The 19,830-nt window shown below is 47.1% G+C and overlaps 1 protein-coding gene across 1 annotated transcript in view; it reads right to left on the bottom strand.

Moving 5' to 3' along the window:
- The window catches only part of SLIT3 (slit guidance ligand 3), a 588,228-nt gene that overhangs the window by 136,296 nt on the left and 432,102 nt on the right, over window positions 1–19,830 (bottom strand). The window contains exon 6 of the mRNA XM_004737643.2: window positions 18,278–18,349. Within this exon, the coding sequence (XP_004737700.2) occupies window positions 18,278–18,349 (72 nt within the window). The remainder of the gene's footprint in view (window positions 1–18,277; window positions 18,350–19,830) is intronic.

Genomic DNA, 19,830 nt, shown 5'->3' with positions numbered 1-19,830 from the left:
GTGAGCTGTAATGAGGGCTATAAAACATTTACGATAATAGCAATTATTCCAGAACCAAAATGACTAAACACAGTCTTCAGACTTTCCTGATTTGCTGCAGGGGGCTGGCCAGCCTAGGGATGACAGAGGGCTGGTGACCTCTTGGATGCTGATCTCCATGGCAGCTACAGGTTTTGTTTCCCTGATAGACCTAGATTTATTTGATCTCTAGTCTTGGTGGCTTGCGCCCACGCATGGAGTATGGCGCTCTCTCTGTTGCCCACACCCATTAGTAATCGGCTTCCAAAGAAGGTGGTGGTGTTATAACCACCCCTCCCCGCAACCCCCGCAGTGGAGCAGCATTGGGGAGCATGCGCCTGGAAGGGAGACCTGGTTCAGACTCTGGCTCTGCCACATACAGCCCATGGAACCACCAGTAAGTTCTCTGAATCTCATTAGGTTTCCTCCCTTAACGTGGAGATAATAATAGCACCAATCTCACAGAGCTTTAGGGGTGATATAATATGATGATACTAGTATTCCCAGTGTTAGCTGAGAGCTTATTGTGTGCCACGCAGGCACTGGGCTGGGGGTACCACTTGTACCATCTCTTAGCTGCTGCAAACACCCTATGAGACAGGCACTTTTGTGATCGCCTCCGTTTCACGGACGAAGCAAGCCCAACTCCAGGAATGACGCCTGCCTTGGTCACCTTCTGCTAGGAGAACAGAGTACTAAAAATTTTGTGGCTTCAAGCAACACAGTCTGGAGGTCGGAAGTCTAATGTGGGTTCAGGGGCCCACATTTCTTATGGTGGCAGCAGCAGGAGAATGTTTCATTGTCTTCTGCTGCCTGTCCTCAGCCTGTGGTCCATTCCTGCAGTCCCCCGACCTCTTGCTTCTGCTGTCACATCCCCTCCCCCCCATCCACTGTGACCTAGCTCCCTATTATGAGGAGCCTCGTGAGACATTTAGGGCCGGAGTGGATAATCCAGAATAAACTGCCCATCTCAGGATCCTTATCTTAGTCACATCTACCAAGTCCCTTTTGCCATAAAAGGTAATATTCCTAAGTTCCTGGGATGAGGACATGGACTTTTGTGGAGGGAGGGACCTGATCCAGTCAACCACCCTGCGCTGAAACAAAGCACACTTGTGAGCACACGGCCTGGCTCCTGCGCAGCACTCAGGAACCCTCAGTTGTTGTTTGACCTTGTGTCTCTTTACTCTTTTATGGTTTACAATAAGCTTTCGCATTCACCTTATTGGATATTTGTAGGTCTCTGAGGTTGGAATTCTTATCTCCATCTTGGAGACGAGTGGTTTGAGGCGAGGAAAGGGACCCCCAGGGTAGCTCACAAGCTCCTGGGAGGATCTGGGAATCGCTGTTATTTTTTACACCACAATTTCCCCCAACTTACCCACTGCCTCCTGTTTTCAAGCCAGTTTGTTACCCCAGTGTGGATGTTTTCTGTCATGTCCACCCTGGCACCCAAAGCTAGAAAGAAGTGCCCAAGTGTCTCTTGTTCTATGAACTTCCCTGAAAATTAACCAACAGGAAAATAAACAGTCGGGTCTGATGATGACCCGCCTCTGGAGGGCTTTGGCCTGTGGGGACCTCATCATCTTGTTTTATGTACCTCCGTCTTCTGGAGTTCTGCCAGTTCTACAATCTAGCTTTAACCTCACCGCTCTGCTCCTTTGGAGATATTTTGAGAAAATACATTTTACCCCAAGTCACCCAGGTTGGAAGTTTCTCCTCAAATAAATGCAGTGTCAAGATCAAGATCAGGGTCAAATTAATTCTCTAAGACTTCAGAACTACACTGCCCTCCTCCCAACTTTTGCACCATCACAAGCTGCTAAATGGGCATCTCAGTATTAACTAGAAATAAGGCCACCCCCCACCATGAGATTTAAAGACAGTCTGCCTACCTCCCATTTCTTTTTCCTAAAACCCTTACCTGTTATACTGTTATTTATGTTATTTATATTGAGACTAAGGGTGACCTATATACTGTACTGTGCAATCACTTTTCTGTTTTGTCATCATCAGAACATAAATGTTTAATGAAAAAGGATCATTTTCCATATTAAAATGATCCATGTAGGCAATGCTACTTCTCCCAATGGATCCCACGCTCTCTCAGTTCTGAGCACGAGAGGGAGGGCATTAAACTGGTTTTCCCCAGGACACTAAGGGATTAGAGCACAAACAGAACCTTGATACCCAGAAAGAATGTGCTTATGTTCCTCAGCGGAATCCTGTGTACTGTGGCGAGACCAGAGCTCCCCAGTAGGGAAGAACGCACAAGGCCAGGAGATGACAAACTACCGACCACAAGTCAGATCCCATCTCATACAGCCTGTTTTTGTAAATAAGGTCTTACCCATCCGTTTATGTATTGTCTACGGCGGCTGCTTCTGTGTTACAAGAGCCGAGCATATGCAACAGAGACCACGGGGCTGGCCGCGTCTAAAATAGTGCCATCTGCCTTTTTATAGAAAGTGTTTACAATCCTGGTTCTCTAGAACTGGGAAGTTCCCGACTCGCCTTTGTCAGTAATTGCCTGTGATGTGGGCAGGCAGCATAACCGCTCTGTAAGAAGAGGGGATTAGGTCAGAAGCTCCCAAAACCCAGGTAGGAAGCCCCAGGCAGCAACTGGTAGGGCTGGGAATCGAAAGCAGGAGGTCTGACTCTAGAATCCACACTCCTGGCCCACAGCACAGGCCCACCTGGACGATGGGTCCCAGTGCTTCCAGAATCTATGATGCTGCAATGAAATCCGAACCAAGAGAGGACCCTGCTCAAGGGACAGGGCAGGTGAATCCACCTTGGGCTGAGTGTGGAATGAACTTGGGTAGTGGTTCTCTAAGTGTGGTCCCCAGACCTGCAGCATCATGTCTTCAGGCCCCACCCAGACCTACTAAAGCAGATGCTCGGCGTGGCGGTGGGGGGTCGGGGGGAGGATGTCCCCCAGCCTCGTGTGTTTTAACATGAGATGCTCCCTCCATAGTTTTCTATGCAAGCTCAAGTTTGAAAACCACCGAGCTAGACAAAAAGCTAAGAATAGAGCCTTTTACCTGAGTGGGAGGACAGCGTATAGGCTACCTTCTTGCTGACTCTGGGACTGGAAGCCTCTTCTGTGGACCGCATTGGGGGTTTCCTGCCTAGAAAGAGCCCCAAGATCTGAACTAGTACACAGCCCTCCATGGAACTGCTGTACTCACCCTTGGAAAGCTCCAACTTGGCATCTGCCCCCGGCTCCCTGCTGCTCTCTGCTCTGTGCTGACATGTGGCTCTCCCTCATGGCCCTCAAGATAGCCATCTTCGGTCTGGAGGGGCCAAGTCCAGCTGCAGCCACGCCACCCTGGCAACCTTAATAAGGCTGACATTTCCCTCTGTCTCCTCCGATTAGGCCCTCGCTTTATCACTCTGTGCTTTCTTGGCTCTGGCTGTAATCTGTGTGTTGTGTGTCCATAGCACTATGTAATTGACTCTAATGCAGCAGTATTATCTGTGAGCACGTATCACATAATTGCAAAACCAGGCACCCACAGTAAGTGCCACCACAGACTCCCAGCGTGCCAGCCCTCGGGGTACTCCTCGAGCCCCTCCTCTTCCCCTCCGCATAGGTAGGGATCCAGGCTCCCTGGGTTGGATAATCCCTCTTGGAAGATAGGCCTATTTCAGCCCTCTTCTCAAGGGAGGCTGATTGTTCCTTATGTCTCGTCTCCATAAATAAGGTGGTTCCCTCCTTAACACTCCCCAGGAAGGACATGCATAGTGAGTCATCAGCAGCCATGGCAGTGGAATGTCTTTTTCAAGGGAGCTTGGAGGTGCCCTGACTTGTCCTTACACATACCCAGGTTCCACGGCAAGCCCTCCAATCCCTGAAGCTGGAACGTCTCTAGCAGGGCCTGTATTGAATTCCCAGGGGCAGAAACAAACCAAAGGAGGCAGCAGCATTGTCTGAACAGCAGCAGAGTGCAAAAACTGCGGCGGCAGGACCCCGCAGGGAAGATCTATACTGCCGGCCTGGGGAACGGGAATCACAGAGGATTCCAGCAGGCAACGTGAGGGCCTTGGAAGGAGGGGCTGAGGGCTCACGGCCACTCCGACAGCGAGAGAGGAACGAGACTGAGGATGCTTTAGATGCCTGCTCCCTTCTCTGGCCTGTACGTCAAAGCAGGGCTGGCGTGTCTTGGTCTTGCTTGGTGGCTGCTGACTGATCCACTGTGGCCCCAGGAATAAGGCCCGTTGCTGGTGACCAGGCCCTTCCACATGCTCCTAGGTCCTGGGTATGTGAATGCTTTGGGCTGGCTGAATCCATGATAACGGGGGTAGGTGGTGTCTCTTTGTGGCCTGGCTACAGGAGAACACACACCGAGTGCCCACGGAGGTTAAGGGAGGCATCCCCCAGCCCAGAATCTCTCCCCTACTCAATGACTCAGTCATTTCTGGAGGAAGCTCCCCTGAGCGTTCCCTCCTATCACCCAGCTGTCCACTTTCTGCTTCGGCCGGAGGCTCTAGGAAACTCTAGAAATCAGGAAGAGCATACACACACGCATCCTTTGAGAAAATCTAAACTGAACGTTATCGGTTCTGCCACGAACTCTCTGCCTTCTCATCGGTGAGACTAGCGAAGTCTGTGGCTTGGAAGCGATCCTGCCGAGATTCTCCAGTAAAGATGTCAGTGAGAGCAAGAACAACACTGATACTAATTATTAAGGAGTTGCTATGTGAGGACACTGGGTTGAGCACTTTTCACATGTCATCTCACTTAATTCTCCCCACAATGCTGAGGTAATCCATTCCATTTTGGAGCCTCAAAAGATCTGCTCTGACCACAGCTCTACAGTTGTGGAGACGGTGTTCAAATACAGGGAAGCGGGATGCCAGGGCCTGATTTTTTTTACCGTTGTGCAAAACTGCCTCTCACGGGATGGTCTGACAGAGGCTGGCTGCCCAATTTCCATGCCTTTTCCAAGGCCAAGATGAGTCCTAGAAGCCAGTGCTGTGCTCAGCCCTCACAGGCTTCCACGTGGTGGGGACCATGGTGTTTCCCTCCCTGCCAACGCTACTCAGAGGCACTAGCACGACCTGAGCCTCCTCTTGTCTGTAGAGCACAGAGCTTGGCACGGACAGTGAGGGCCCTGAGAGAGGCTACGCAGGAGAGGGGCGATTTGGTCTCAGAGCTCTCTGAGCTCAACGTCTGTCTCAACGCGTCTAAGCATTGTCAGCAGCCGCCCTTGCTGTTGGATCGGTTGGTTGGGATTTTTAAGCATTCCCCTCCAAATCAAGAGTACAGATCTGCTTCTTAAGCAAAGCTCATCTCTGGGCTGTTTGGAGCAGGTAGTGAGTCTCTGCGGGCAGACGGCGCAGGAGGACTGAGAGGGACGGAGGGAAAGAGGAGAGAGGATGTGGGAAGCCCTCTCTCGCACACTACCTGCTCTCCGGGACTATCCTGGGTGCCGCCTATTACTGATTTCCTTGATCTCCCTGCGGACCGTTTAAATTAAAGCTCATAACCATTGTGTGGGCATATAATGAAACCAACTGATGCTGCACTGATTAGTCCATTACTCTCAACTGTTAGAAAACATAATGATCTCACAAGGGGCCTTATTCACTGACGTATAGCAGGCGAGCTCTCATTTGACACCTCAAATTAGCAGCCAAAGCAATAACAGCTGGGGTTTTTGTCTCAATATTTGTACCCGACTCTAAAGTGATTTGGCATCGGGTGAGTGTTATTTTTAAACACAGAGCTCTTACCGCCAAGTAACATTTTAAACGGTCTCCAGGTGTCATGTAAAACCTACAGAAATAAATAAAAACAATCAGCTGCCAATGTGAGTCTTTGATGAGACGGATTCCTGAACAAAAGGGCTCGTCTTTGGTTTTCCTTTCATTATATATTCACATTGTGACAGGAAGAAACTCATCTCCTTCTACCCAGCAGAGCCTCAGTGTTCAAAGCGGGGGCGGGGGGGATGCCTCCAAAATAAATGTAGAAAGTGGAAGATCAAAAGAGAATGACGCATCTTCAAATCCTGTCACTGCCCGGTCAGATGTCCGGTAGCTTGGTATTCCTGGGGCTCCAGTATTTTTGGTCCTTTAATTCTCCTTACTCTTATTTTGAGATCATCACAGACACCGGCTGGTGGTGATTCAGAATGATTTCACTGCCTCCCAACGACCAATTTAATTGTAAAATATACCTTCAACAACAAGAATGTGTGGCCTCTCCCGGTTCTGTTTTGTCATCCATGGGCTGGGAAACTGGACGATCCATCTTGTCTACTACATTATTTAGAAATCAGGAAGTTGCCAGTGTGCCAAGAAGTCCACAGCGGACTGAGAATGGAAGAATGACCTCCAGCTTACATAACTGAACAGGTGAGCGTGCAGTCAAGGGGGGGCGGGCTTGGGGGCGGGCAAAGAGCGATTCCCCACCTCAGCCGCATTTCAGCCCATAAGAGAGGAAGAAGGGGGAAGTTTTTCAATGCCCACTAACGGGGACACAGAGAGAGACGAGAGGACACGCCAGTTTTGCGCACTGTGGTACAGGCAGGGCCTTTCCCAGTGTTTGGCACATAGAACAACTTGATAAATATTTCCTGCATGGATGGATGAGTTTCCAAATGTGAAGGGTCATGCTTTCGGCATCTTTTCATCAAAATAAATTCCACTCTGAACAGCCGCCTGCGCTGATCCAGGAGTACAAACTCAATTGCCTGCAGGAGCCAGGCTTTACATCTGAGTAAGTGGGTTGCGTGGGGTCTGCAGTAAACCCCGCTCTGCCACCTGGGATCCTCACTTCTCGTTTCAAAGGCTTGTTGCTATGCCGGAATGTGGGTGCACCTGCTGTTGGTTGTTCCTCTTTGTTGTGTTTTTTTAAGAAAAAACCAGACATGTAGAATTTTTATGTGAAGTCTCCTGTTTTTTTTTTTTTTAAATATTGGTGATTAAATCATATAAAGGAACAAAAGTCACAATGAAAAATAACTTGGGTTTGGCTTGCAGATGACAGTTTTTAGTCTCTGAACCAAAAAAAAAAAAATCAATTAAACAATTTGAATCATATATATATCACGTATGTATCACACATACATCATATATGTATATTCAATACATATCCTATATATAACACACTCTGAGACATGTTGATATATATAAATGTAGGGTGTGTGTGTGTATACACATATGTATATTTATACATAAAATTGAAGTATGTTCATGGTGAAATGTGGTTGACACCTTTCTTCCATACTGCAACTCCAGGAGGGCAGCCACCAGGAACCTACCATTCAAAAGAACTATCTTAAAAAATATATATATATATTTTTCTTTATTTATTTGACAGAGAGCACAAGCAGGGGGAGCAGCAGGCAGAGGGATAGGGAGAAGTAGGGTCCCTCCTGAGCAAGGAGCCCGACGTGGGGCTCGATCCCAGAACCCCGGGATCATGACCTGAGCTGAAGGCAGACGTTTAACGGACTGAGCCATCTAGGTGCCCCTCAAGTGAACTATCTTAAGTGATAAAAAAAATTATTCAAGTTTCTTCCACCCCCACCCTCTCCAACTATCATTACCTGGAGACAAAGAGTCTTAAGAAAGTTTCTGTTTATAAGGGTAAGTCTGGGTCCCACCAGGAAGGTGTGCTCTTGCCAGCTTTCCACACACCGTGCATCACTCTTCTGGCCAAATCTGTAAGTTATTTCTTATGTATGGTTTGGAGTTAAGCCACAGGGCGCATGAGGCTCTGTTCCTGGGCTTAGATGCTGGCAAGGTCCAGGTTTACCCTCTGATATTTACAAGGGAAGGGCTCTCTCAGGAAGCTAGACACAGTTTACTTGGGCTACTTGGGTTCAAAGAGATGCAGGGTGCTTCCGCGTCCAGCCTCTGATCACCACTGGTAGCCAGGATCAATGATGTAGAATTCAATCTCTTCCCAGACTGCCTTCCTAACAGACAGCAACCTGTTGGCTACTGCGGTGGTCATCTCCCAAGCAGTGGCTGCAGGACTACAGGGCCCAAGAAAGGGAAGGTTTTGGTCTCCATACTGAACATACGCTGTTCTCTCTGGAAAAATGCTAGAGATTAAGAGATGATGGGATGGATAGTGCATAGAGACTGGCCTCACTATTCCTCGTTTCCTTTCTGCCAATACAGGGGAAAGGTAGATGGCAATACAGAGCACTGGATAAAGAGTCAAAGGCTTGGTTCTTCTGTGAAATTTTTCTCCCATCCAAGTACTAACCAGGCCCGACCCTGCTTAGCTTCCGAGATCAGACGAGATCGGGCGCGTTCAGGGTGGTATGGCCGTAGACCTTCTGTGAAATTTTTCTATGGCAATGTGTAAGTCACTCAACCTTTTGGGGGGAATTCCTTTCTCTTAAAATGAAGCAGTGGGACTAGTTGACCTCCAAGGTCGTTCCAAGTTACAGTTCCACTCAGCTTCTGCGGGGTTAATGGGCTTGCTTCCCTAACTAGATCTCTTGTCTCTATTTTATGTATGGAGAAGGGACGGGTCCAGACATGGGAGCGATTTTCCTACCCAGTTGACTTGGTGGAAACGATTTGCAAGGCTGAAAAAGTGAATAATTGGGATCAGGAAACTAATTCTCGCAGAGACAGAAATTCACATGGGTGGGAGACAGTTTTAATAATCATACTCCTGGGTTTTAATAAAAAAGGGTCTTTTGCAGGTCCAAGATCCAAATGGTTAAATTCAGAAAGAGAAAGGACAGAGCTGGGGGGGTGGGGGTGAGGGGGAGTGGCAGATATCTCAAAGTATTTAAATTCAGAAAATAGACTGTTTAAAAGTGTCTCTTAATGAAGGTGAAACAGCCCCAGTGACCTGGAACAAAGCAAGCAGGGAAACAGGCATGGTGGGAGCTGTGGGGACTTGCAGAGGCCAGTCTTGTCCAAATGGGGTACTTACTCGCCACTCAGCAATAAACCTGAGAGGTCCAATGAGGTAGCCACAAGCTGAAGGTGGTGATTTCAATTTGGATCAATTAGAATGAAATAAAAATTCAGTTCCTCGGTTGTATAAGCCACACTTCAAGTGTTCCAGAGCGACACTGTGGTTTGCGGCCATCATGCTGGACAGCACAGATAAGAGGCATTTCCTGCACCACACACAGTCCTATGAGACAGCGCCACTCTAGACCATCAGAGCCACATGCCGAGGACTGCCCCAGGTTCCAGATATTCTGGGGAAGTTGAAATTGTATAACTTTTAAATAAAATTACCTGGGTTTTAAACATTGGCAACAAATTCTACTTTTTTTTAAACACCGCAAAGACTAAAACAATAAAAAAAAAAATCACACTCTCTATCTGAAGTTTTCAATGAACTATGTGCCAATAGATGGGATCCTCTGATTTAGTTATAAGTCAAATGGGAATGGGTGCTCTAGAGTTTCTATGAGTCCAAAGAGTCCAGAGATGACCTTGGAGAAACAGAATCAGATTCCCTCCATCCTTCCTCCTCCCCATCCCCTGTTTCTAAGCCCTTTTGCAGATAAAAAAATGGAAGCTGAGAAAGGTACAGCTGATGCTCTGATTCTCCCCCAGCCCTGCATCTCCACGTCGTCCCCATGCCATCCTTCCCTCCACAGAGCCAACTAGCAGGAAGGGGTGGGTCAATTTCCTTGGGTTCCTAGGACCTTGACCTTCAAGACACAGTTCTGCAGAGTAATGGACTCTTGGCCACAGGTGAACTGAGCCATCCAATATTCTGCAACCTGGATGGAAGTGGAGGCTGAGAAAGGGGCAGGTTCAGCTCTTCAAGGAGTCACAGGTCCCTGGCCTGGAGACCCTTGACAGCCATGAGATAAGAGCTGGACAAGGGCACGATGCTCCCTGAATACACTCACACACTGGTCACTGAAGCCATTGCTGGCTGCTGGGGAAGAGAGAAAGGAGAGAGGCTGACCATCGGCTCAGGAGTACGTTTGCAAATCGGTGTGGAAGCTCCATTTGGGGAGTGAACTGACCCCTGTGTGCACTTGGTAGCTCTGTGGTGTTTCCCCACTGGCCTCCTCATCTTGCCCCCAAGAGCAAATTCTCTGGAATCTCTTTTGAAAGATGCAGTTATTTTTCTAGTTCATTTAAGGTGGGATAAAGCAAAGCTAGTTTGTCAAGCCAGAATTTCAGGCCAGAGACCTGGTGGCTGGAGGAGTCTGTGGCCGCTATGAACAGTAAGACTTCCAACACCTGATTGCACCTAAGTCGTGCTCACGGGGCACCACTTACCAATTCCCAGATCCTCTGTGCTCAAGAACAGTTCAACGACCTTCACCATATCCTCTTAACCCAGGAACGTACACCAATGCATTTTCAATCCAGAGACTAAACAGGACTTTAGTTAACAGGAAAGTACAATCGAATGGGAACCCTTGGAACAACCTCCCCCACCCCAATTCTAGCTACTTGAACTTTAAAGTGCTGCGTATTTAAATGGGGAAAAAAAAAAACCAAGCCAGCCATTTTATGAACATGGCTATGACTGAGCCTTGAGCCTGGGTTACTCCGAAGGAGGGGTGTGTGTTGTATGGCCCATGTGAGCATTCACAGAAAACCTGGTTCCTTTCCTAGGATCCTGGGAGTTCAATGGAAGTTACTGGTGCCTTCCACAAAGTGCAATTTTAATTCTGATTGCCTGAACAAATCACAATTTGTAGCACAGTACCAAAAAGAATCATATTCTGGCAGTATTTTAAGACTTTGAGTAGGCAGTGACAATTCTATGTTCAAAGCTATGTTGTGACGAAATACCTTGATTCCAAAAACATTTTCAGCTCCTAGAGAAGCCCAGGTGAAACACCTTGTCAATAAATGAAAACAAGTCTTGTCTGTTAGAAAAACACCACTTTTGGGGGGCACCTCTGTGGCTCAGTTGTTAAGTGTCTGCTTTCAGCTCAGGTCATGATCCTGGGGTCCTGGGATTGAGCCCCGTGTCGGGCTCCCTGCTCTGCAGAAGGCCTCCTTCTCCCTCTCCCACTCCCCCTGCTTGTGTTCCCTCTCTCACTGAGTCTCTCTCTGTCAAATAAAACCTTTAAAAAAAAAAAAAAGAAAAGGAAACACCACTTTTTACTATGGCTCTAATTTTGTTCATAGGTAATAAAAAAATAATGCCATTTAGCTGGAGGAATAAAAAAACAAAGGTAATGTGAGAAATGTGCTGTTTCAGTAAAATACTACATCATTCAGTATTTAAAATAATTTTGGGACAATCACAGCTTTCGTTCTATTCAGGACTGAAGCGTAACAGAATCTGGAGGCTGGGGTGGAGTAGGCTTCCATTTGGTTAGTTAATTTCAACTGAATTTGGTTCCATGTACTTTATCTATCTATCTATCTATTTATTTATTTATTTTTAAAAGTTTATTTATTTGAGAGAGAGGGAGAGAGTGAGCCCTAGAGGGTGTGGTGGGGAGTGGAGGGGACAGATGGAGAGGGACAAGCAGACTGCCTGTTCAACAGAGAGCCCCACCTGGGACTCGATCCCAAGACCCTGAGATCATAACCTGAGCTGAAGGCAGATGCTAAATGACTGAACCACCCAGGCATCCCAGTTCCATGTACTTTAAATGACCACCTACTTTGTTTCAGGTTTGTGTGAGGTTCTAGGGTTAAGGCAGTGAAATAGTGCAGGCATGTCCATCTTCAGTTGTGGTGAGCATCCTGGTTGGGTGTTTGTTGTTTGCTAGACTTAGACCTATGGTACTTCCTTCAATCCATGTACTAGCCTACAGGGTGGGTCTTACTGCTTCTATTTCTCGATGAGGAAACGAACCCCAAACCACCCAGTTTGGTGAAGCTGGACTGGCAGCCAGTCCTATGGGAAGACTCTAACACCCCCAAGGTCAACTGTGGCCTTATACCTCCAGGGCCAGGGTGGTTCTGTGGAATTGGATGTAATGCTGATTAAGCTAAGGTCACAGGTTTAGATCTGAGCACCCTGTGGGTCAACTTTTGAAAAAGAAAAACTATCATTCCTGAATCATTATGGGCATTTATAATAGCCTGTAATCCTATTAATGCATATAAATGTTTCTTTGATATATGCGCTCCAGAATGCATTTAAAAAATTTTTTTTGTAGCAGAGCAGGGAAGTTCAGGGGCTCAAACACCAGGCAGAGCTTGATTTGCTATTTGAAGAGCAGGCCCAAGTACTTGCCAGGGGCACTTTGGGAAAGTCATTTAGCTTCTCTGAGCCTCAGTTTCCTCCTCAGAAAAATGAGATTTAGAGGTTCTACTTTGTAAGGCTGTGGTGAGGATTTGCATAAAATGCAGCATTCTAGTATCTTGTCATAGTCCCTGGAAGATAGCAGACACTAAGAAACAGAGGCGACAACAGTAATTATAATATCTATAGTGACCATACTAAAAATTGTTATCATATCATTGTATTATATGTTGTTAATTACTATTTGTTAATCATAGCATCTAGTTCTTCACCCAGAGGAAGCTCGGCTGAAGTGGAGGATAGCTCTCCATTCCTATAAAGCTCTGGGTTTTCTGTATTGGGCCGACAAGATCTATAACATCCTTATACCCAATGCCCAGCACCCTTCAGCCAGGACAGCAAGCCCATGCTAGAGAAGTAAGCACACCCTGATCTGGGTATCAGGTCTATTGTTAATTTCTTGTCACTGACTTCTTCTTAGACTAGCAAAGGACTTTCTTCTCCATCCTTCTGTGTCTACAAGTAGGGCTTGGAGTCAGGCCATGTTGTACCTGCAGGCATGTGGTTGAATATCTACCCTAAAAATCTGGTCGATTCCCACCCACCACTGCTTTAACTTGTGAATCGTTCTTCTCTAAATGTGGACCAAGAAGGAGCTCAGTACATGGGATAGTGAAGGGGTCCAGGAAACAAGAAACTGGGTGGGGCGTGTTTATCTCACTTCTCATCAGTTGCATAGACCCAATGACAATTTAAAATCAAAGGGAATTTGGAGGCTAGTTTAACTCTTGAGAAGAACTTTCCAGAAGATGGGGTATGAGAGATTCCTGCTTGTTTCTGTGATGTCCTCGCTCAGTTTGGGGATCCTCGACTCCATGTCACTTGGTTCTGCTTATACATGTCCATTCAACAATTCTGGTAATCTCTGGCCTCTAAACTTTGATCTGCCAGAGAACTGCTCTTCTGAACCTTTACTGACTACTGACTCTGGCACCTGGCACTATGCTGGCACACAGTGTGTCCTTGCTTCTTGGATGGATCATAGCACGTTCCACCCCAGCTGGTAAGTAGCTGAAATGAATGGAGATCGGTGGGAAAGGAGAGTCTATGCATCCCTTCTAAGGAGGGAATGTGCTCTTTAGCCATAACTGTCACAGTTCAGAAATGCAGCCCAGGGTTGCCAATGTTTCTGGTTTACCAGAAACCCAAAGCTGGGCACCTGTACTTTTATGAAAAATTTTATAATTTTAAAACACGAGATGCTAATGTCAATTAAATACTCCACAAGATTGAAAAAAAAAAAAAAAAACTCATCTGTGGATGCAACATAGTCTGTGGTCTATCTAGTTTGCAACATCTGGTTTCCAGAGAGCAGAAATCAGGATCATTCCTTGATTCTGTCATGTACTCAAGTCTGCCTTCCTCCCCAAATCTCCTAAATAACATACTTAATAATGGCTCTGAAAGGACAGCTGTGCTTGGGATCCCCTGTCTTACTGAGGGTTATTTTTCTGGACTGCCTAATTGCATGAAGATGTCCAGTGTGGGCAAAGAGCACAGGATCAGGGGTCTGCAGACCCAGGTTTTAGTCCCCTTGCTGCCACCAACTTGCTGTTTCCCTTGACAAATCCCTTGGCCAGAGCCTGGACCAGGGTGAGGGATGGGGGTAGATACCCGGGTGCAAAATGTTATATGGCCCAGGCCACACTCCTGCCTGTTCTTGATCTCTCTGTGTCTTATCTCCAAATAAGAGGTCATCCTGAAGGTCCTTATAGGCCCAGCTTATAATAAAGCCGATGAATTTCCAAAATTGGCAAGTGACATAAATGAAGGGAGACCTTCAAAACAACGCACGCTGGTTATCTGCAGATGTGTTGGACCTGCATGCAATTTAGCGGGTACCGTGATTTATCAAGGGCAGGCCACTCACTGGGGTACGTGAGCATTTTCAGGCTATGCTCCCGATAGCTTTTGCACGGCATTTTTGGCAGCGTATATCTATTGAACTTCTGATTTGCTGCATGTTGTCAGGAAACAATGTCTGAAAATACTTTTTTCCTCTCCCGCAGGACTACTGAAAAAAATTATTTTATTAACTAGGTTTTCTTGCTTTTGTTTTCTTTGTCCACACTCTTAATTTTTTTTTTTTTTCATTAAACATATTTCTGGCCCAGGACAGCACGGTGGGCAGGGAGGTGCCTGGCTGTCCTCCACCTAGCTGGCCAGGAAACCAGCTCAGAGAGCTCTGATGGAGTGGCTCCTGATCACACAGGGTCAGAAATGCAGTCTTGGCATATGCAACTGCAGTATAACCCCAACTTGGAGGAGACCGAGTATGTGAATCACCGAATGTATAGAACAGGTGGAAAGGAAAGGCCAGTGATTTGGGCAACAGAAGGCCATCTGAGTCATAGCAACTCTCGGTTCAGAACCTTAAGGCCATACAGAAAGCTGGGGCCGGATCGTTGGAAGAGCCCGCAGACCACTGAATGACAAAGTCAACTGGGGACGTGCAGAAGCGAGAAGAAATCACCTCTGGGACTAGAATGTAATTCAGTGAAAAAGCAGGACTCTTTTCTTTCCCTGGCAAGTCTGATTTACCTTCAACTTTGTGGGCGTCCACTAACGGGGTAAAGGAAATGACAATTTCAGAAGCATGTGGGAGGCTCCACCACTCTCCTGGGCAGGACTGTGAATTGCTGCTAGCTCGCATAGCCCAGCTCTCGGGGGCCAGTTCGCACTAGCCTGTGGCACCCACTGGCCACGCTTTCTGGGAAGCCGACGCCTTGAGAGCTTTGGCAACGCAGATTGGGAAAGCAGCTTGGTAGGACAGTTAGTCACATGGGCTCTGCCACTTATTAGTTAAGCAGCTACTTGGCTTCTTTGAGATGGGTCTTTTGCAGAAGGAGGGCTGTGAGGATGTTGAGGGAGAAGGTCCATAAGAGCACCATGGCCACCGTCGGGCACGAGTTACTGCACAGCACATGCTTCCAAGGCAGTACCCTCTGCGCTGTGATTCCCCCCTCCGTGTGGCATGGGGGCTTTGAGAAGTTTCACCCGCACTATGCTACTTTCCTTAGTCCCTTTTCTGGCTACCTGGGAAGGGGAGAAGGGGGTGGCTCTTTTCCTTTGTTCCCCATATTCTGTGCAAGACATCCCCCACTGTGCAGGAGCCAAAAATGAGGATGAAGCGAGCAGCTGTCATAGCCTTCTCCAGCCTGGTACCCACTCCTCTCTCTCTACCTCTACCAGGGGTTCTCACGGGCTCCCCTCAATTCCCATGATGTGTCCTGTAGGACCAACCTCAGCCTGGATGGGAAGAAATTTCACAGCAGTTCCACCCACAGAAAACAATGGAACAGGGGGATCCTATGTGAAGTATTTCCACCAATAGTTGACGTCCACAAACTTTCCTTAAGTTAAATTTGAGGGAGCTTTCCATGGGAGTTATCGTGAGTCTTTCCTCGTTTTTTTATTTCATTATGCTTAATGTCAGAGAGAAAACACCTAGAGTAAGACTCTATTTTGTCTTCTTAATTTGAAGACTTCTAAAGCTTTGGATAGCTAAAGATGACCTTTCTGGGGATAGTGTGTTTTGAACCTCTCTCTTTCAGGAACTTATTAAGTTAATATATGATGCCTTCACTTAGTTCCTATTTATTATTTCATTGTCAAGATTCTTTTCGGTGCCTAAGTTGTGATTACAGAGAATTGCTATAAAATGTCAATGTGCAGATGAGATTTGGAAGGTCTGGGGGTGGGGAGGGGAGATTCTTTCAATGGAGATGTTGGCTCCTGCCAATTCAGAATGGCTCACGATTAAGATAGATGGTTCCAAAGCCGCATGCCTCTGCTGGAAATTAAGAACCCAGGGAATAAATGATTATGATTAATTTTGAGTACTTAGCCATGTGAAGCCAAATGAGAGTGTCTTTAAAACAAAGCTATTGATCTGGCTTTGTTTGGAACTGAGAAGATAAACTCATCAGATCCCGTGATCTCTTTGTAAAAATACGGAATGAGAACTTTTTTTTTTTTTTTAAACCCCACCATAGGCTTTCAAGCTTCAAGTTTGAGAAACCTGGTGTATCAACATGCTATAATATACCAACATTTTAAAAATAGCAAACACTGGGGTAGAGAAGAGCAATCCAGTTCTGTCCCAGACAGGGGTTTGATGGGGATGAGGGCACGACAGGGAGGAAGTTAGGGGAATGGAAGGGACAGAAGCCACCTCTTCTTAAAGTTGAGGGAACAGATTCCGAGAGGTTGCATAGCTTGCCCAAAGTCCCACTGTGCCCAGGTGTGTCTGACTGTCCATCCCCATCCTCTCTCCCCCAGACAACCTTCTGGTGAGACGAGGCACCACTCCTAGTACAGGCTGTCAGGTTGTCACAGCTGTTCCATGGCAGCTGGTTATTTCCATTTCCTGGTCTCTTCCCAAGGAATTCTCTCATCTTCCTGAAGAAAGGGGTGACATGCTCCTGCATCCCTCTCCAGAAATGCTCTTGTGCTGGCGGGAAAATTGCACCTTACCCTTCCCAGCCCCTCTCTCCTGATCAGAGAAATCCTGGGTCACTGAACGGGGCTGGCATCCTCTCCCTAGCAGACAAGCATTTGTTGCCCATTCCGGGGTCAGAGTTTGGGTGAGAAGCCACCATCCATCTTAGGACTGACAGCCTGACCTCCCTGGCTGTGGGTCCAGCCATTTCTGTCCCGGGAATTCGCGGCTTTCATCAGATTTCCGGCTCCTTGCAGTATCAGCATCCCCTTTTATTTCCCGTGATTCCTCTTGGAATCACCTTCCTCTCACACAACGTGGAGAGGCTTTCTCCAACCCGTGCCCACTGTCTGGGGGGCCAGGTGAAAAGAAAGGGACATTTTAATAAATCCATTCAGTCATTGGTTCGACATTTATTCATTCCTCTGGAAGTCAGAGATATATAACCTGGTGATTAGGTAAGGGTTTTGTGCTTTTTTTTTTTTTTTCAGGGGGATGCTGAACAAATCCTTCCCTATCCTTCGCTGGATAGAACTATACCATCAGAACTATTTTTAGAACCAAGCAATTACAGAATTTGGAAAGGGGAAGCCATCCGCAAGTTACAGCAACCAACCCTTCACTTTCCAAATGGGAAAACCGAGACTCTGAGTGTGGAAGGGACTTGCCCAAGGTCACACAGCCAATTAGGGGCTGAGTCAGGACCGAACCACACATCTCCTGGCACAAGTTCTACTAGGCTTTATTGCCTTCCTTTCTAGGTTTCTCCAAATCAGGGACCGCTGGAAGTGTTGTTTGAGTGACAACCATCAAAATGTGTTCTTACACAATTTAACTTCAGTTTGAATGACCCCAAGATGATTCCTAGCTGAATTCCACCCCCAACCCACCCCTGGAAATCAGGTTGGAACCACTGGAAAATCCAGAACACAGGAAGGCAGCTCCACAAGGTATGGGGGTGGGGGGAATTACACCTCCTCTCGCCTCTCCCCCACCCTGCCACTTTAACGTTACTGCTTAAAGTTTGCACTGAAACCCGAGGCGAGATCCCAGGAGCAATGGCAATGACTAGACTTTACCAGGCTGTTTGGCATCCCCCCTGCCCCGTGCCAAGGTCCCTTTGTGATCCTGGGTAATTCCCACTGACCCCTTGGTGCTATCCCCTCTCGCATCTCCCAGACCTGTAACCTGTCTCTCCCCATGCTCACACTCAAACAGACTCTCCCTGAATGCCCTGGCAGGCGCCGGGGGGCTATTCTGGCCCATCTGTTCCACCCAGCAACAAATACCGCGGGAGCACCGGGGGAGAAAGGACTCAATTGCGACTTAATTAGCAGGAACCCCAGTTTGCAGGAGGTGAGAAATCACACTTTGCTGCCTACAAACACTTTGGCCAAGGTGAGCCAGAGGGATCTCCCGGTTCCCAATTTTAATAGCACTGCAGCAGAAGACACAGAAATGCAATCCACACGGACCCCCCCTGCACACACACACACGCCCCCTCTCTCCTCCTCACAGGGACACACACACACACACACGCACACGCACACGCACACGCACACAAGGCAGCACCGGTCGCAAAATCAACTCACAGGATCTCCAGATCGCGCAGCGCCCGGAAGGCTCCATCTTCAATGCAGCTGATGTGGTTGTTGTCCAGTTGCCTGTGGAAAAGCAAGGGGAGGGCGTGAAGGCTGAGTGGGGGCAGCGCCGAGGAGCCGGGCGGCCCGGGCCGGGCGTCCCCGGCCACCCGAGTGCCTGTCCCTCCACCCCTGGCAGTCTCTGCTCGTCCCTGCCAGGAGCTCGCGCAGAGCCAGCCTGTCTGCCACGCTGCTCCGTCTCTGCTCTCTGACTGTTTGAGAGAACTACACAGACGAGCGCACCAAAGGCTGTCAGGTCTCAGTAAATATTAATTGCGCATTTTTTTTTTTTTTTTTTTTTTTAGGCAGAAGGGAGTAATTTCATTACATTAGGGCATCCAATCCATTACGAGCTCTTACCGTCATGTCACTGAAACAATTTCATTAAGCTAAAGGCCTGTAAATCATTGGAGGTCACTGCTCTGCCCTCCGCGACCTCCCAGAATGCTTTTTTCCCTCTCTCCCTCTCCCTCGTCTCCCTTTACTGGAAGTTGCAGTCTTCTGCTCTGACACAGTGCTAAATCTCAAGGCTTTATCTGCCCAAGAGCAGCGAGGGTGCATGGGGAATATACCGATTCCAAATTAGACTCAACTAATCTAATTTTATAGTCTTTTTATTATTCTAAGCACCAAATGTCTGTGGTGGTTTGATGCCTCTGTGCTTTGTTATGGGGTCCATCTGGTAGGTCATTCTATTGAAGCATTTTCTGACTAACTACAGAGCCCCTCAAACTGTACCAAACCACCATCAACATTAAAGAAATCCATTGATGGAAGCATTCCTGATGGGGGAAGGAAAGGAATATTGTTATTGCCTTAAAGATGTACCACTTAAATTTAAATTGGGGAGAATTAAATGCACCTATTCTGGGACTCCTTTTTTATTTCCCTTTCCATCTTATGAGCACGAAAATAATGTCTCTTAAAAGGATGCCTTAACTAATATACATTCTAGTTGGGGACTGAGGTATTTTAGTTGAAAGATAATGAATATATACCATTATCCCTAAATCAATATAGGTCTTAAGTGTAAGTCGTGACCACGCTCCAATTCAAATCTCGCATTATATATTAGTCATTTGATTTCTAAAATAAAGGATGATAATACAGAAAACATTTATTGGCACCAGATTGTCTGTTGTATTTTGTGTGCAGAACACACCACGGTCTTTGGGGCGAATGGCCGAAAGAAGTACGGCTGTCCTGAAAAACTCTCTTATTGACTTTTTTTTTTCTTTTGTCTCAGAAAAAAAATCAGCCCCTCTCAGGTGAAGGGATTTCCTGATGCTGGAATTTTCATTTGTGACTTGTACTAATCTACCTCAACAACTCTGTGCAAAAGATGTGTCGACAATACGTTCAGTAACCCTCACGGAGGGTTTTATATTCTGCTGCAGGAAGGTGGATTAAACTTAAAATACTATCATCATCGAGAGACCAGATAGATATAGGATTTCTGTAAAGGCACATGAATGAAACACGTACAATCAGAATGATGTCGTGTG

This window comes from Mustela putorius, unplaced genomic scaffold (genome assembly GCF_011764305.1).
Source record: "Mustela putorius furo isolate JIRA1106 unplaced genomic scaffold, ASM1176430v1.1 tig00000145_pilon_pilon_pilon, whole genome shotgun sequence".
In the NCBI taxonomy this organism is placed as follows: domain Eukaryota; kingdom Metazoa; phylum Chordata; class Mammalia; order Carnivora; family Mustelidae; genus Mustela; species Mustela putorius.
The sequence above is the reverse complement of the archived record's forward strand: the minus strand, read 5'-3'. Positions and strand labels throughout refer to the sequence as shown.